Genomic DNA, 16,996 nt, shown 5'->3' with positions numbered 1-16,996 from the left:
GAGGTACACTTCAACTGTGAGAGACAGAATGTGAAAAAAAAATCCATGAATTCACATGGTAGGATTTGTAAAGAATTTATTCGTAAATCAGGGTGGAAAATAAGTATTTGGTCACCTCAAACAAGGAAAATCCCTGGCTCTCACAGACCTGTAACGTCTTCTGTAAGAAGCTTTTCTGTCCCCCACTCGTTACCTGTATGAATGGCACCTGTTTGACCTCATCATCTGTATAAAAGACACCTGTCCACAGCCTCAACCAGTCAGACTCCAAACTCCGCCATGGCCAAGACCAAAGAGCTTTCGAAGGACACCAGGAAAAGAATTGTAGACCTGCACCAGACTGGGAAGAGTGAATCTACAATAGGCAAGCAGCTTGGTGTGAAAAAATCAACTGTGGGAGCAATCATCAGAAAATGGAAGACATACAAGACCACTGATAATCTCCCTCGATCTGGGGCTCCACGCAAGATCTCATCCCGTGGGGTCAAAATGATCATGAGAACGGTGAGCAAAGATCCCAGAACCACACGGGGGGACCTGGTGAATGACCTGCAGAGAGCTGGGACCAAAGTAACAAAGGTCACCATCAGTAACACACTACAACGGCAGGGAATCAAATCCCGCAGTGCCAGACGTGTTCCGCTGCTGAAGCCAGTGCATGTCCAGGCCCGTCTGAAGTTTGCCAGAGAGCACATGGATGATACAGCAGAGGATTGGGAGAATGTCATGTGGTCAGATGAAACCAAAGTAGAACTTTTTGGTATAAACTCAACTCGTCGTGTTTGGAGGAAGAAGAATACTGAGTTGCATCCCAAGAACACCATACCTACTGTGAAGCATGGGGGTGGAAACATCATGCTATGGGGCTGTTTTTCTGCCAAGGGGACAGGACGACTGATCCGTGTTAAGGACAGAATGAATGGGGCCAAGTATCGTGAGATTTTGAGCCAAAACCTCCTTCCATCAGTGAGAACTTTGAAGATGAAACGAGGCTGGGTCTTCCAACATGACAATGATCCAAAACACACTGCCCGGGCAACAAAGGAGTGGCTCCGTAAGAAGCATTTGAAAGTCCTGGAGTGGCCTAGCCAGTCTCCAGACCTCAACCCCATAGAAAATCTGTGGCGGGAGTTGAAAGTCCGTGTTGCTCTGCGACAGCCCCAAAACATCACTGCTCTTGAGAAGATCTGCATGGAGGAATGGGCCAAAATACCAGCTACTGTGTGTGCAAACCTGGTAAAGACCTATAGTAAACGTTTGACCTCTGTTATTGCCAACAAAGGTTATGTTACAAAGTATTGAGTTGTATTTTTGTTATTGACCAAATACTTATTTTCCACCCTGATTTACGAATAAATTCTTTACAAATCCTACCATGTGAATTCATGGATTTTTTTTTCACATTCTGTCTCTCACAGTTGAAGTGTACCTCTGGTGCAAATTACTGACCTCTGTCATCATTTTAAGTGGGGGAACTTGCACAATCGGTGGCTGACTAAATACTTTTTTGCCCCACTGTAAGTCCAGTATAAAATCTCTTTCTAATAACTTATCAAATCTATATGAATTCAGTCAGCCAGCTCAAGCTAGTTTCTATGCAGTGCTGCTTTCATTAATGAAAGGAAGAGAATCTAATAAAATCTCTCTGGGTGGAGTTTTGACAATGGAGACATCAACCTGTCAGCCTATCACTTTCGCCCAGACAGACACATCTCAACAACTATTTGTCTGATGTCAAATAATGAACTGTGCAGGCCAACACTGGAAACTCTTTTTTTTATATGAATCTACACAGTCCTCAAAAAGAATAGGACTTTTGTGTGTGTGTATGTGTACTCTGTGACCTTTCCTCTAGTTCAAATATCAGGCCTGAATGTAGATAATACATTTTATAATCTATTCTGGACATGAGCCACCCTCAGGCCAAAATACAAACTCTGCATACCAGAAATCTAATCAAACAGGCAAATTGCCATTAATTTGATGCTGCACACTAGTGCTCCCATGAGAATAAACTCTTTTTATTTTAACAACCCCATGGCCTTCCCTACTTTCAATACTTGACATTTTTGGGGCAACTAGATGTTAAAAATGTTAGTATGTTTCATTAGTTGTTGAGGTCTTTGTTCTTTACCTCAAATACAGTATCTAAAGAGAATATATATATATGCATATATCCTCATGCATTATATAATTATTTATTATTAATAATAATGATAATGTTGAAAGAACCTTGTGATATAAAAGAAAATGCACAAATCTGTGCACTAATGCTCCATATACAGTGCCTGGATGACAGGAATTTTGCGGCTGTACACACACAGTGGCTTTCAGCTTAAAAGCTTTAATTCAAGGGGTTTAACAAAAGTATTACATTAACCGTTAAGAACCATTAACAGCCATTTTAAATACACCCTGCCAGGCACCTAGCCATTTTCAAAGTCTCAAAAGAAACTGGACAAACAAAAAAAATATAAAGATTGTTTTTAATACTTGGATTGAAAATCCTTTGCAGGCAATGACTGACTGATGTCTAAAGCCCATGGAGATTACCAAGCACTGTGTTTCCTTCCTTGAGATAACCTGCCAGGTCTTTGTGTAGCTGCTGTTGCTGCTTGATTGTGCGTCTCTTTACCTTCAGTAACTGAAAAACGTGCTCCGTTGGGTTGAGATCAGGTGGCTGATGCTGTCATGGAAAAATATCTCATTTCTTTGCCTTGAGAAACTCTGGTTGCTTTAGCAGTGTAGACTGTCGACTTTAATTAAAAAATTATTGCACTTTTATATGCTGACTGTACGTGATGCATTTTTTGGAGTTGCAGTGTCAGTGTCACAGGTATAATAAAACCTTAAAAAAAGTCTAACTATTGTAACACACATTAATTAAGTGATTTGTCAGTTTTACTGCAATATATAGACACTCCCATATTAGACACATGTCACTGCACCTGCAGCTCTTTATAAACACAACCACCTCCCATCACCTCAGCCTCCTCCTTACCGCCCGCCCTCTTGTGAGTGCAGCTCACGGTGGCACTGCCAGGTCACACACTCCAGCCTAACCTGCTAATGGAGTTTGCATATGCAGCCCGCTCTCCACTGCCAGCTAGCCATTAATATGAATCACTCTCTAGAGGCCCCTCCAAACAAGCTTGCAATTTGTCTTCACTAGTGAGCTGCTGAAAGGTCTACATATGATATTCTCCAAGGTGGAAAGCGCAATTCAGGAGGGCTGGGGTGGGGTGTTATGAGGTTGGTTCCATACACTTGACGGGACACGGGTGGGGGTGGGGGGTGGATTTAAATTGCGGGGTTACACAAGAGCACATTTGCTTGCCGGGGTCTGTGCTATTGAACGGAAGCTGGAAATTTTCATAAGGTGGAAAATTGACAAGACAGCCAGGGAGAATTTAGGACAGTTGAAATTAGTTTTACTCCTTTTAGGCAAGTGAGAGGCTTGTGAGATTGCATCACTTGCTCTCTGCTTGGCGAGAGCTCTGTTGAGAGCACTACTGAGCTCTAATATCAGCCTTTGCTAATGCTTTGCGTTTGCAAAGTGATGGGCTCAAATTGAAATTCTGCATATCAGAAATGCTTCTTCAGTGCGGAAAAAAAAGATAGGACTATTTTCCTGAATATTGTTACTTCACAGGCTAGCGAGAGCTTAAAGTATGAAATGTAAGTACTTGAAATCCTGATTTGATCATAGTCAGACTGCAGACTCGTGCGCATTTCGACCCACAGACAATAACTCGATGGTTGGTGGGAAGAAAATACCCCAAAAATCTTCATACACCCACACAACAAATGCCATTGATGGGCTAGTGTGTGGCCTGGAGGGGATTAGACCAGTCGTAGTTGGGCATTTTTTGCCAAAATCAGGAGGGTTACAAAATGAACAGGATACGCACAGACGTACACACACTGAGTGACCCAGTAGGTCAGAGAAGCTTGCATGTTTTTTTTTGTTTTTTTTTAGCATTTTCTCTTTTTTTCTGCTCTGGTGGCCCTCCTCCAGCTATGTGCTCTTTGTTCCAGCGTCAGCCATGGTTAAAAAAAAAAAAGCCAGCGCAGTCTGTGTAGTCCTGCCAGTGTTGCTGTAAACATAAAGACATCATAGCCAGTTAGCATTGCCGGCTTTTTGAAAGGATGCCATGACACAAAAATCTTGATTTGTACAGGAAGGAATAAGTAAAAGGTGTGCCTTTATGAGAAATAGAGCAAAGAAAAACAGGTGTTTGGCTAGAAAACATTCCAAATATGACACCAAAGGGCAAAGCAAACAGATAAAACTGGATTTTTGGCACTGTGTCAGTTCAAATGTTCCCGTCCAGTTATGAAGGAGTTATGAAATTCTCACTTCTTTCACTTCTTTCATAAGAAGTGAGAAAATTACATGGACAGATGATGTAGTTCCACAGTGTCGTTATGTAACACTTGCTAGCACCTCAGTTATAAAGGCTTCAGTGTCTACGACAAAGGACCAGGCAGCCAAGTCACGTGTCGCCATGGTCACTGCTGTGCTGGCAGCCCATCTGACCAGAGACAGACTTCTAATGAGTTTGCTTCTCAAAGGCAGCCCAACACACTCCCAGGCTCTGTCAGGGACACAACTATTTCTCTGCAGCTTCTTGAAATAAATTGTTGATTAGTCGGTGAGGTTGGAAACCTGCGGTACAGATGACAGTTCTCTGTATGGCTTGGAATCATTAGTGTAAGAGGCTAGAAAAGGATGTTGTGTCCAAATAGGAACAAACAAAAAAAACAGTACAACTGAGCCTCAGGTGCACTGCCAAAAAATGTCAAAGCATGTCATCTATCTCAAATGGTGTTCTATATTTCCAAACAGCTTTGTGAAAACTAACACTGCAGTCATTGTTTCACCTTTCCAGTGAATATAATTCTACTGAGTGTGTTTGATTTCATTTATACCACTTAATTATTCAAATAACATGAGAAGCAGGTGGTATTATCTCAGCCCTACAGGTAGAACATGATATACATGATAAATCTCATGATAACCACCAAAAATGAATTATCCTAATAACAGGTGGAGCTAAAGTCAGATATATATCATTCTCCTGTGCCACAGACCCTCATTCTTGTCCCAGAATTATTATGATACAGTTATAACACACTTTTTCTGTGGGCACTGTGTGAGAGAGAGTGTGTTTTATTTTAAGTCAGCTTGTCATACACCACAGCCAGAAATGCTCATAGATCACCAAAACTGAGAGTAGTACCCAGGTTATGCAATTAGTAGGTAGGTTACAAGTAGGCTGCTACATGTAGCTATCTTCAAGCTTTCCCCTCAACTAGTCTAAACCACTGGACTGAATGTATTTTCTAGCATACAGGCTAACATGACTTGCTGAGCAGTTGAAAGTTTGGTGAGCATGCTTCCAGCATAATTAGCTAACTAGTGTCAGTTAGCTAATTAGCCTACCATATTGGACTCCTTTGACTACCATACTGGACATGAGGGGAAAATGTCTGACCGATTCTCGACCTCTTCATGGATGTCGCTAAAATGGTGCTATAGCAAGAATCTCCTTATCATTGATTTGCTTGCTTGGAGATTAGAGCGGTTGCTTGTAGTTTGCATGATAGACACCAACTCATATGATAACAGAGAACATTTCTCCTTCACAGTAAAAGCTGTGACTCAAAGCTGCTTTACAGTCTATTTCTGCTTTGCATCTTGTTTTTCACAATTTTACTAATGCTCAGAGAGCAGCTGTTTACTATTTGCAGACAAGGTGGCATGTTCCGTGCAAACTGCTATCTGCTAGCAAGCAACGCATTCGAACATTTCGAGATTTTCTAGTTGAGGATTACTCATTTTTTCCCTCTCAACTGGTGGTTGTCATATGGTCTCTACGGCTGAGTGATTACTTATTCACTTGATCACACACTGTCACACTATCCTGTTTTGGGGTATGAGTTTCCTAAAATTACAGTGATATTCAATGTAGCTGCGCAGTTATGAACTGAGCTGAGATTTCTGTCTTCAGTTGGAGGCAACGACTAGGAGTTACAGACAAAGTGTGAAGGTCAGGAAGTACTGAGAGATGTCCCGACACCTTGATGTCTCTTGGTCTTGATAGGATTCACAGTAAGAAGAACATAGAAGCATTTTTTCTATTTAAAAATAATTAATAAACCAAGACAGATACAAGACATTTTCACAGTCATTTAAGTGTAGCCTTCTTTAAAAATGCCATAGCTGTCTCTGAAGCAATAATAACACAAAGATTAAGAACAAGAACAAACCAAAAACAGTGGCTGTTTTGATATATTATAGTGAAGTGCTGTCTCTGTATATATATGTATGTATATCTGAGTATATATGTGTCAAACACACAAGCTGCATTACGCCATAATACTCGGTAAAGTCGTTTTCAAAAGTAAAGTAAATGCAGCAGAGCTGGCTGCTGTGCTGAAGGCTCACATTAGCCGCCTGTCTTTCATCTGTACATGTAATTACATTTTTATAAGAACTCTTTATAATCGCTTTAGTTGCTATAAAATCTTTATCAAAACAACTGGCCCTACTGAGAATAAAAGCTCTATTTCAAGAGGTCCTTCAGTGTTAGTTTAGTTTTACTTGCAGTTTCATTAGCATATAACTTTGCACTTATATTATATATATATTTTATATTATTTTTTTAGGATATGTAAATTATTTCTTTTTTGTTTTCTTCTTTGTCGCCTCTGGAATCTGTTCAAACCAACTCACTCTCAGTGGGGCACCATCTTTAGATAAAGGTGGTTGTGATGATGGAATCTCTTTGATTAGGTGCTGTAGCACTGTGACCAGCAGCATTAGTTTAGCCCAAATAAAATGCATGATAAGAGAAGTAAAGTAGGTTATTTTTTTTAATAGCAACTGCTTGCGCCAAAGGCTCAGAAGGAAACATACAGTAAAATGTTCTTCCAATAAGAGGAAATGGTCTCGGGTCTATTACAGAAAGAAAATAATGATTCAGTTAATCAAAACTGGTTGTCATTAGAGAAATGTTTGCATTTTCAAACTGCACTGAAAAACCAGGCCTGGAACATTTGCAGATATTAGATATGCATGCTCTGCACCATGTCCTTCATTGCTCTGCTGGCTTTCAGTCTCATTCAGTGCCGAAATTATTTAATTTCTGTGCCGCAGCAAGTAAAATTCCAACAATAATGCAAAAACAAACTATTGAAATCAATTCTAGTGTGCTCGCTTGAAAGAAACAGGGTTTAACTTTCACTGCTTTTGTAGTAGTACTGCTGTCTGCCACAAGAAATCTGTAATTTACTAAAACTGTTCTTTTTAATTCACTCATAATCGAATGACAGGAACATGCCGCCGTTGTTTCTTTGATACATCAGACAAAAGAGCACGGGGTCTAGCTTTTATGTTTTACTGGCCCACCTCCAGCCTTTCATACCCATTTCTGCTTGTGAATTGACGGTACTCCTGTCATATTGTATCTGACAGGCCCTCTCTGGATCATCGGGGATAACACACTGTAGCTGGGCTGCTTTGCCTTTGGATGTACATTTATAAAATGACTGATGTTTGAACGCTCGGGTGCCCCTGCCGAGCAAATGCATAGTACACAGAGGTTACACTTGATAAGCATATATACTATTTATTTCAGTTTCATTTGCAGATCTTCTATTTATCAAGTGGAAAAGAAAAATGTGCTTCTTTGGTTTCTCCTCATCTGTTTGTCACACGCTGTGGCACGATCATCAGTCTTGAGCAGATAGCATGGGGAGTGATGCCGAAAATGTATTGAAATAGGCTAGATTGATAGAGATGTTCAGAAAACAGAGAAACAGCTAATATATTCCCACCATTCCATTTCCTTTTCCATTTGTGTTATCATAGGTGTTGTGTTATTGCACAGGAATACTGCAGGACGCTTCATGATCACATTCTCAGTTCATAGTGTTTCCTGTGGTATTCATTTACATGCTATAATAAAGTAACACATTGTGTTTTTGTTTTTGCCTCCTCTGGTACTGCCATTATCTATTAAAGAGTTCTTTTGTCAGTTTGACTTTGCCAGGCGCATGTTGCCCCCTTTTCTTTTCAGTCCAGAGTGAATGCGGTCCCTTTTGCTGTCACTTTCAGCACACTGTACCCGGCTCCCCTATTTGAAGTTCTGTCATTGGCAAGCTTTGAACTGCCATTTGTGTTTTAGCCTGCACGCTGCCTGCCTCCAGAGTTTTGTCGGGAGTAAATTTGTAAAAGCCAAAGGGCACCAACACGGGTTTTTTTGTAACAGTGATGCAGAAAAGCCCTCGCGTAGACCGGACATGCAGGCTCAGCAGCATCCCGTTTCAAAGCTAGGATGTTTTTGGGCCCTTTGGATCTTTAGTGTATGTATTTTTAATAAATTGTTCAGTGCTGCAGCCCCATGATGCACCCGACTACAAGCTAACATTTCTGTCTAATTTAAAATGCTGTAGTCATCCTCAAAACAAACCCCAGGCCTGTTTCCAGTAGTAGAAAGCAAATACAATTACTCAAATGCTGATTTAGTAGCACAGAACATTGTTTTTTAAGTACATTTGTTAATATGTTTTTAATTGTAATTAATGCATGCAGCACCATCAACCTATATAATATATATAGTTTTTATTTTTGACACTTTTTCACCAGTATATGTACTCAGTCTTGCATTTAATACTTTAATATAAAGCACAATATAATGGCTTAGTAAAGTTTTAGCTGATGGTAAAGACTTTGTATTCCAGCTGGCCTTTTTGCAAAGCATTTGAAACTTTAAATGTGTCTTATCATCTTTCTCTGGGGGCCTCGTGAATTTCCTTACAGCATCAAAATCAATACACAGGCTGTTAAAATACGCTTGATTTGTGTTCTACTTTCCACTGAGCATGATTTCTGAATTTGTTTTCATTTATTTAACATTTTCATAAGTGAATACATGAATCTGTGTTCTCTGCAGTGTTTGTGTATGCCACATGGTTCAAGTCTTCCAGATCATGCCAATTTTGTGGCTATAGCTTGCTTTGTATGAATTCATTAAATCCAGCTTTAAAGAGCAAAACTTAATTAGAAGATTTGAAAAATAGAGGGTTTTTTTTTCCTGCAGATGGCGCATCAGAAATAAAGCAGCAAACAGAACATGCTGCTTGGAAACTAATCAGGTTTTTTCCCTCTGAGGCAGCTCTGGGTGTGATGCTCTGATGCTTCAGTACATCAGGCTCACACGATAAGTGTGAACCATCCACACAGGTTCTTCAGTAAGCTCTGGCTATGGCTAATAACAGCAGAAGCTCCAGTGAATTGTTATGACTGGGACCTTTCTGAGGCTCCGGTTGATGAACCCAGCTAAGTCCTGTGCAGGAGTCCACTTGTTAGGAGAGACCCCTGGGGAAAGATTCTTACTTACTGCAGTGATGGCGCAGCATAGCACCTCTCTCTACAATGGCAGGCTGTGCTGTTGGTGACAATTTTGCAGCTCGAAGTGCCACCAAATATGCAGCCTCTGCATTGTTTCCCCTTGAGCACTGAGCAAACAAGCCGTCTGCTGTGCCTGCAGTGGCTTTTCGTCTCAGCTACAGAGGTTTCTGCGAGTTGCAATGCTACCTTGGCTGATGATTTTATTTTGGGTAATGCGAGGCATACTGTATCTCAAAAATACTTTGATCCTAAAATATGTTGTGTTGATGATAAGGAACGACGTTAATTGAATCCCTTAATATTATTATTTTTTTGTTGCCAATCTCCACTGGCACCCTCTCAAAGATCCATGCTGCACACCTCATTTGAACTGGGAAACTTTATCATTTATGCACAGTGCTCAGTGTTTACAAGTGATGATGAAACGAGGGCACCCCGAGCTCAGAGACGAGGTCCAAATGTTTCAATTTCACCGCAATATAAGCAATTAGCAAAGCGCTTGTTAGTGCGCATCCTCTCTCTCTCTCTCACTCTTTATCTGTAAATCTCCCCCATCCCTTGTGCCGGCGGGAGATGAATATGTCTTCAATGTCCTTGGATTTCTGTCTTGTAAACACCATAGGCGCTAAGCACTGTTTACCGGTGTGCATGGCGGGCCAACAGCCAGCTCCGTCTCTTGCACAGTGGTCCCGCGGGGCCAAACTCACCTTGTTACCCTTTTAATTAGTAGGAGCAGTTAATAGTGTCGGCCGCTTCTGCCGCCTCAGCACTTGCCCTGACTTCAGGAATCGCTCCAATCGATAGCAAAGACTTGGGCTGAGACGGGGAGATGGGGGAACGGGAGGGAGTCCTTATTGCGGGAGTGGCTCAGGCACATATATGATGATGTTTGGAGTGGACTAAAACAACAAAATTATATTCTTTGAGGGAATGTTTAAGGGCAAAAACCATGCCTTCTCTGTATTCCTTGAACATTTAAAAGTATAACAGGGTCTCTCATGCTTATTCACTCAGTTTCTCCCCTCCCACATTTCCTCTCCTTTGAAAATGAATGTAATCAAAAAGCTAAGGGTTTGCTTGGTAGATTCTATTGTGCCCTTATAAGCTTTTATCCCCTCCAACCGCTCGCCTCCCGTGCTCATTTCTTTTCTTGTTTTGATTTAAAGATGCAGTGGAAGTACTTAGCATTTAGATGACATGCTGCTGGAGAGGTGTGATGGATCAGCGCCTCTTCAGAGGACTGAATTTCTTCGACAGCGCGGGGGCCAGTCGGCTGGTCAGACAGACAGAGAGACAGATCACAGAAGGACCGGCCGAGCAGGCAGCGGAATACCAAGTCTGCCTTAGTGCTGTGAGCCTGGCACAGCCGAAGGGAAAGCAGCGGCTGCTGGGAATGCCAATGCACAGCCCAGACAGCCGTCTCGCCTTAGCTCCTCTGATTGGCTAAACAGACCATTAGCTTTCTGATTATGATTAGCCAAGTCATTATCTGCACAAAAGTGGCTCATTCACCAATATTAAGAAAGCGAGGAAGCTGTATCTCTCCCATGGTCGAGGGGAAAACAGCATGTTGTCGTGTCCTCCTTAAGATGAATGTGGGCGGCAAGAAGTTGCGTTCACAAAGAAATAAAGTGGAACACTGTTTATCACCCTGCCTCACAGCTAATGTGATGAAAAAAAAAGTGTGACGCCACTGATGGAAGAAAAGAGAGGTCCTCTGCTCTTTAATGCAGATGATGCGTTGGCCATTACTTGATCGTATTTTCTGGTTGAGGGGAGAAGCAGTGTCCTCGGAGGTCATAAAATCTGGTAGAGAACAAAATAACCTTCAGCTTCCTTCGTCTCGCCTTAGATATAATTGGAAGATGTGCCATCTGTGCTTTTAAATGGACATATGCTGCTCTGCGTCTAAGGCCAGTAAGCTGAGGGAAAACTGAATAAAATGAAGGCCGGCCCTCTCTTCCTTGGTGACCTTCTGCTTCTTCTTTTCCAGCCTTTGCCTAAGGAGCCGTCGTAGGATGCAGAGGAAAAACAGCAAGTATGAGTTTTGTGATGATCTGCTATTTTGCATAATTTGCATGCTGAGTGCATAACCCTGTTTCCAGTTCATTTGAAGAAACCAAGGATGTTTTGATTGTTGGATCTTGTAGAAAGCACAAATACTAACTTTGAAAAGAAGCAGCAAATAAAAGAGGCCCTGCCTCGAATGCAATTCATAGTGTATTTTCCAGTAATGTGTTCAATGGCGAGCTTGAATAAAGGTCCATGTCTGGTACAATTTCCGAGTCACTTTGATGTAACAATGCAATGAGTTATTGGCAGTTTTTTGAAATGCATAAGAACTGAAAGTAAAGGGCCCCTCTGTGGCTACATCAAAGGGAGCGGCTACTTCAAGGTTCAAGTTCAAGTTCAGTTTTTTCTCAGGACATATATCGAAAGCATGTCTACATGGAAGAATGTTTTTAGTAACCAAGAGGAAAGCTACAAAAGATTTCACAATAGATTCAAAAAACAGAAAGAAAAGAATTATACTTTAAATCCATCTAAATCAGCACCACTTGTTTTAAAATCAGCAAGTAAACGGGAGTGGGTAGCTAGTTAGCCTGACTCAGGTTTACTTCACATCCAGAAACTTCCCTCCGGAAATGAAGTAACGACTAAACTGAAATCTTCATCGGAGAACTTGACTGAATATATCTGAACCTTTTATATTCTACAGAAAAAAACCCCAAAACAAAACAGGCATTTGGAATCTGCATGCCGTGTGTCTCATAGCCAATATTCTAAGATTGATTTTCCCTCTTCCACTGAGAAAACAAAATGAATCACGCACAATTACCAAAGACGGGGGGAAAGGGGGCGTCATAAATATTTATCTGCCAGCCCTGGGAATTTGTGCAATTCTGTGTGGATTTGCCAACTCATATTTAAGTGTTTGAATGATTTATATGGTCAGTCCTGGGGTGTCACATTTGTCCACTGTCACCCTGAATCATTTATGTATTAACATTTATGGATTCATCCATATAACATATTCATGGCAGAATTCTATTATCATTCAAATGGTTTTTTTGATCAAATGATTGGCTAAATTAAGCCATTAACTGCAGAATTTCACCGCAGGTGAAATGTATTCCACCTAGAAAAGAATATATGACATATGAACCCATTTCTTCACATAACTCATATAATTAGATTTTTTTTTTTACCTTTTAGACGTGGCATAATTAACTGTGGAGTCACACCAGTGCTGTGTTTATTCACTGGAAGCAATAGTGATTTCAAAAGAAAAGAAAAGAGGTAACTATATCCAGAAAAAAAGGTGTTTCCTGTTCCCTCACAGGCTTCAATGGTGATGGATGTCAAAGCATAAATCAGTTACCGTTGAGTGTGAGGGACGTTCTATTAATACATTCCTCATTAATTTTGTCATTTATTTGATGGAATTAACAAAACAAATGTTGAAGTGTGCCTAAAGCAGAGTCCTGATGCCTGTTTTCATAATGTCAGACAATGCACAGGCAAAGAATGACAAGACCTTAATTTGAGTCTCTCGTTAAATTCATAATTGGCTCATATTCTGTATGTAAAGCGTTTTTCTGGAGCTGACATGGATAAAATATGAAAATTAAAGTGGAAGGAGGGAAGTCGGTGGGTGGTGGTGGTGCTGGTCTTTCAGGGTTTTTTTCCTTTAACACCTTTGAATCTGTATATTGGCTGTTTTTGTTGTTAACTAAACTGGTTTTGTTTTTGATTAAAAAAATAATGAGGACTGCAGTTTGGCCCTGACAGAAACGTGACACCAAGAAAAGGCGTTTCTGATACTCACAGTTAGGCAGTGAATGCCCTAAAAAAAATAAAATGAAATCAGGGCACATTTTCTTTTTCTTTTTTACTGAAGTGAAAATGCTAATTTAGTTGTTACATGATTAAAACCAAGACTGCGTTTATTTCTTTTCCTTTGTGCACAGGAACCATAATCTAATTAAAGCTGCTTTTGACTTGCTCCCTTAATTCACAAGGGGTCACCACAGCAGGTAGCTCCACATGTTTGATTTGGTAGATTTTTACACTGGATGCCCTTACTGACACAACCCCAAAGGGATTTGTGTCTCCTCCCGGGATTGAACCGGGGATCTTTTGCTTGTTAGGCGAGTGTGTAAACTACTACACAAGGGATCTGCTAATTGATTTAGATTACCAAAGTAAAAGTTAATTTTTCACAAGCAGGCAAAAGCGACAATAAAGGCTGCTTTGTGCTGCTGCTGTTAATGTGATAGCATTAGGTTCATGGAAAATGTTGAAATTTGACATAAAATTCAAAAGGCTACACAACACGGAAAATCGTCTGCACATTTGCATAACAAGGCGAGTGTCTGAAACGATCTAACTTCACAATTAGTGTCTCACGTTTGTCTTTGTCTTTCTTTCTTCTGCTGCAGGTTCATTGACATCTATGTTGCTAAAGAAACCGAGGCCAGTCATTACACCCAAGATATGTTGTCCATTCACCAATGAGGCTCTCAAAACTTACATCGGCTCTGACCTTCAATAATAAAAAATAAAAGATAAAATAACCCATAACATCTCCAGTCACCGCAGTGAGAGACCTGAAACGTCTGAAAACTCCATGAGGGCAGCATGGTAACAACATCAGCATTGAACGTTCATCACACCCAACTTCATGGACTAATCATGGAACAAAATCCCTATGAGAAACCCCAGAACAACCAGTGGAAAATTCACTGAAGGCCTTTCTTTTTTTTTGTCTTTTTGTCTGCCACTGCCCAATCTGCAGGGGACAGCTCCTTGAAGATTCTTTTTATACCTTTGTGGCTTGATTTAGACTTGTCACAAGGCCTTTCAAAAGTAAGCCCCTTCATCTTCTTTACAGTCGCTGCCATGAAGCAATCCAAGGTTATATTCCAGCCAAGTTTCTTTAATGACAGTTCATTGCTCGAGTCGTGACTTTACAGAGGTTGAGGCAGGCCATATTGTCCGTTGGATTCTAGCTTTTAACACCTTTCTCTCATTTGGCCGGGTGAGATTTTTACAAGGCCATAGCTGCCAATGTCTCTGCATACACATAACGGGACGGATATTATGAAATAGCATGATAGTCACACAAGAGATGACAGATGAGTTGACTGTCTTTGCTCACGGAATGGAGATCGTGATGGTGAAATGTGGACATTTTGGATGACTTAGCTTATACCTTATGTTGTTTAGTTTTTTTTTATGTGGTGCCAACATAGACTAGAAAAGTAGTTTTTGTCAATGAACCTCACACATCTTGTACACACAACTGGGAGCATTTAGCAGATGTGGACCCCTGGCTTGTTTTAATGATCTATACTGTGTGTGTGTGTATGTGTGCGTGGGCGCACGGGTGTGGGTGCATGTTTGCATCTGTCCGTGTGTGAATATGTGAGTACACGTGTGCTTGTGTGTGTATGTTTTTCTGTTTGCGTGAGTGAGTAGGAACATCCAGAGATACACTGTGAAATAAGTCATATCCGATGCATTATTCATACTCTTGTATATTTTTGGGACACGCCCAGACCAGAGCTCACCATCTGGCAAAAAGGAAGCATTTGGGATTTTACAGATGTTGGATCTCATTTTAATCCTGGGTTCGCCTTTTCCTTTCTTCCTTCTTGTCTTTTCTTTAGTACATAGAAATATTTATATTGGGGATAAAATATAATTGAAACTGAAATTGAAACAGTATTGTCACATAAGTTAAAATTCTGTAATTAAAATCGATTTATGTGTGATTAAATGTATTTCCGAATCCTTGTCTAAACCGACTATATTTTGATATGAAATGTTTTGGCTGGCCAGATGTGCTATTTGCCAAGAAATGCTTGATATATTTAAAATTATGTACATACATACATATTGATATATATATATATCCAACTAATGTATTTTTTGTTCTATGGGTCTTACTCTAAGGAGTTATAGAGGAGCAGTAGCACAAAAGACATCAGTCTGAGAGAAGCAGAAGAAGTGGACACAATAACGTGAACGCCAGTAATATTTTTCCAAAAGAATACAAATAAAAAATAAAACACATTCCAAACACATCGAGCTACGGTCTGCAGATGAATAACATCTCTCCGAGCTATTTGCAAAAATAATAATCGCCAAGGTGATACTTTACTAGGGGTGATTGCAGTTGGTTGCATTATAATGTACAGGTGTTCCGGTTAATGTGCCTGCTCCTTGCTCCCCTTTTTTCATTTCTTTGTACTACAAAGCCCTGTACATCTCCATCTTAATGTATGCATTTGAGGATATAAAGAGAGCATCTGCTCCCAGAAGCTGTGGACTGTGCATTTGGTGTGTGTGTGTGTGTGTGTGCGTGTGTGTGCGTGTGCGTGTGTGCGTGTGTGTGTGTGTTTTCCAGGTCAGTACACAGTCTTCTGTGTTGTGAGAAAATACCAATTTCCACCTGATCCCATTTCTTTGATTTCATGCTGCCTTTATTTATCACTTCTATGGTTGGCACTCACCGTAAGTAAATTGTCCCTTTGTTTTGCCTCACTGTCAGTGCAGGAGCTGCTGCAGTGACTCTAAGCAGGACAGTAACACTGATGGATTTTATTCAATGATAGATAAGAACAGATGGACATACATAAACCTCCTCTGCCTCTGCATCTGAAAAATGTCCAAATCTGACAGGTATTTATGCTAGAACATGTCATCAAAGTAAGTCCGGTAAGGCCCCAGTCACACAGGGCTAGAGACTGGCTGGTCCCCTTGACAGCCTCCAGTTGCTAGGCAAATATGTGTATTGTTGTTGAGAGGTTGCTGGCTGTCACTTGGTGAAATCATTCACAAAGGGCATTACCACAAAACCCTCCTTGTGGTTGCTTTGGTTAATAGCACGTTGCTGCAGTCGCCCATAGTTTTCATGGAAGATTCCGGACATGGATGCAAACACTAAGTTTGACAGCACGTGGTTTCCATTTCTAGGTTGTGCCCTTTTTATAATCTCCCTACCACTTCGCAAGTAGTTGGCAACTGTTTGCAGACAAGTTGGTGTTTTGTATACAAATTCTTGATGGCCACATCTGTAACCAAAATACTCTCAAGGAGGTTTTCAGTGCACTATCATACAACTTTTTGGGACCTTCAAAGTAAAAGCTGTGCCTTTTGACCCCTACTTTCACTTTCTAGCATCTAAGCAACAACAAGGATCTCTATGGCGCTATATCATCTTTATGACAGATTTTTACCCGGCAACACATGGCTGTAATGTATATAGATATTATATTTGTATTTCTCAGACAGCATTTATTTTAAAAAATAGCTGAAAAAACCCCAGGGTCTGAACATGACATAACGGTATGTGAGATAAATTCTGATAACAACGAAAAAAAAAATTGAATGCATTGTGTAATACTATACCTGAAGTAACTGTAGAGAATAGATTTCATTACAGACAACCGAGTTATTCACTGTATAACATATCGCTTTACAAAAGTTGCCTTATGTCTTTATTATTTTAGTATTATTCCACAAAATGGCAAGTGGATATTGACATATAATGCTACATGTTATAAATGCATA

The 16,996-nt window shown here is 40.5% G+C and overlaps 1 protein-coding gene across 4 annotated transcripts in view; it reads left to right on the top strand.

The window, feature by feature from the left end:
* The window catches only part of tafa5l (TAFA chemokine like family member 5, like), a 45,170-nt gene extending 29,426 nt beyond the window's left edge, over positions 1 to 15,744 (top strand). For 3 of the 4 annotated variants that reach the window (XM_085145321.1, XM_085145320.1, XM_085145318.1), the window contains 2 exons: positions 11,412 to 11,456; positions 13,861 to 15,744. In XM_085145321.1, the coding sequence (XP_085001447.1) occupies positions 11,412 to 11,435 (24 nt within the window). In that variant the 3' untranslated portion in view covers positions 11,436 to 11,456; positions 13,861 to 15,744. Of the gene's footprint in view, positions 1 to 1,522; positions 6,323 to 11,411; positions 11,457 to 13,860 lie in introns of those variants that run through there. The other variant, XR_014871452.1, reaches the window with a different exon arrangement.
* The last annotated feature ends 1,252 nt before the right edge of the window (positions 15,745 to 16,996 follow it).

Source organism: Neolamprologus multifasciatus, chromosome 20 (genome assembly GCF_963576455.1).
Source record: "Neolamprologus multifasciatus chromosome 20, fNeoMul1.2, whole genome shotgun sequence".
Classification (NCBI taxonomy): Eukaryota; Metazoa; Chordata; class Actinopteri; order Cichliformes; family Cichlidae; genus Neolamprologus; species Neolamprologus multifasciatus.
The sequence above is the reverse complement of the archived record's forward strand: the minus strand, read 5'-3'. Positions and strand labels throughout refer to the sequence as shown.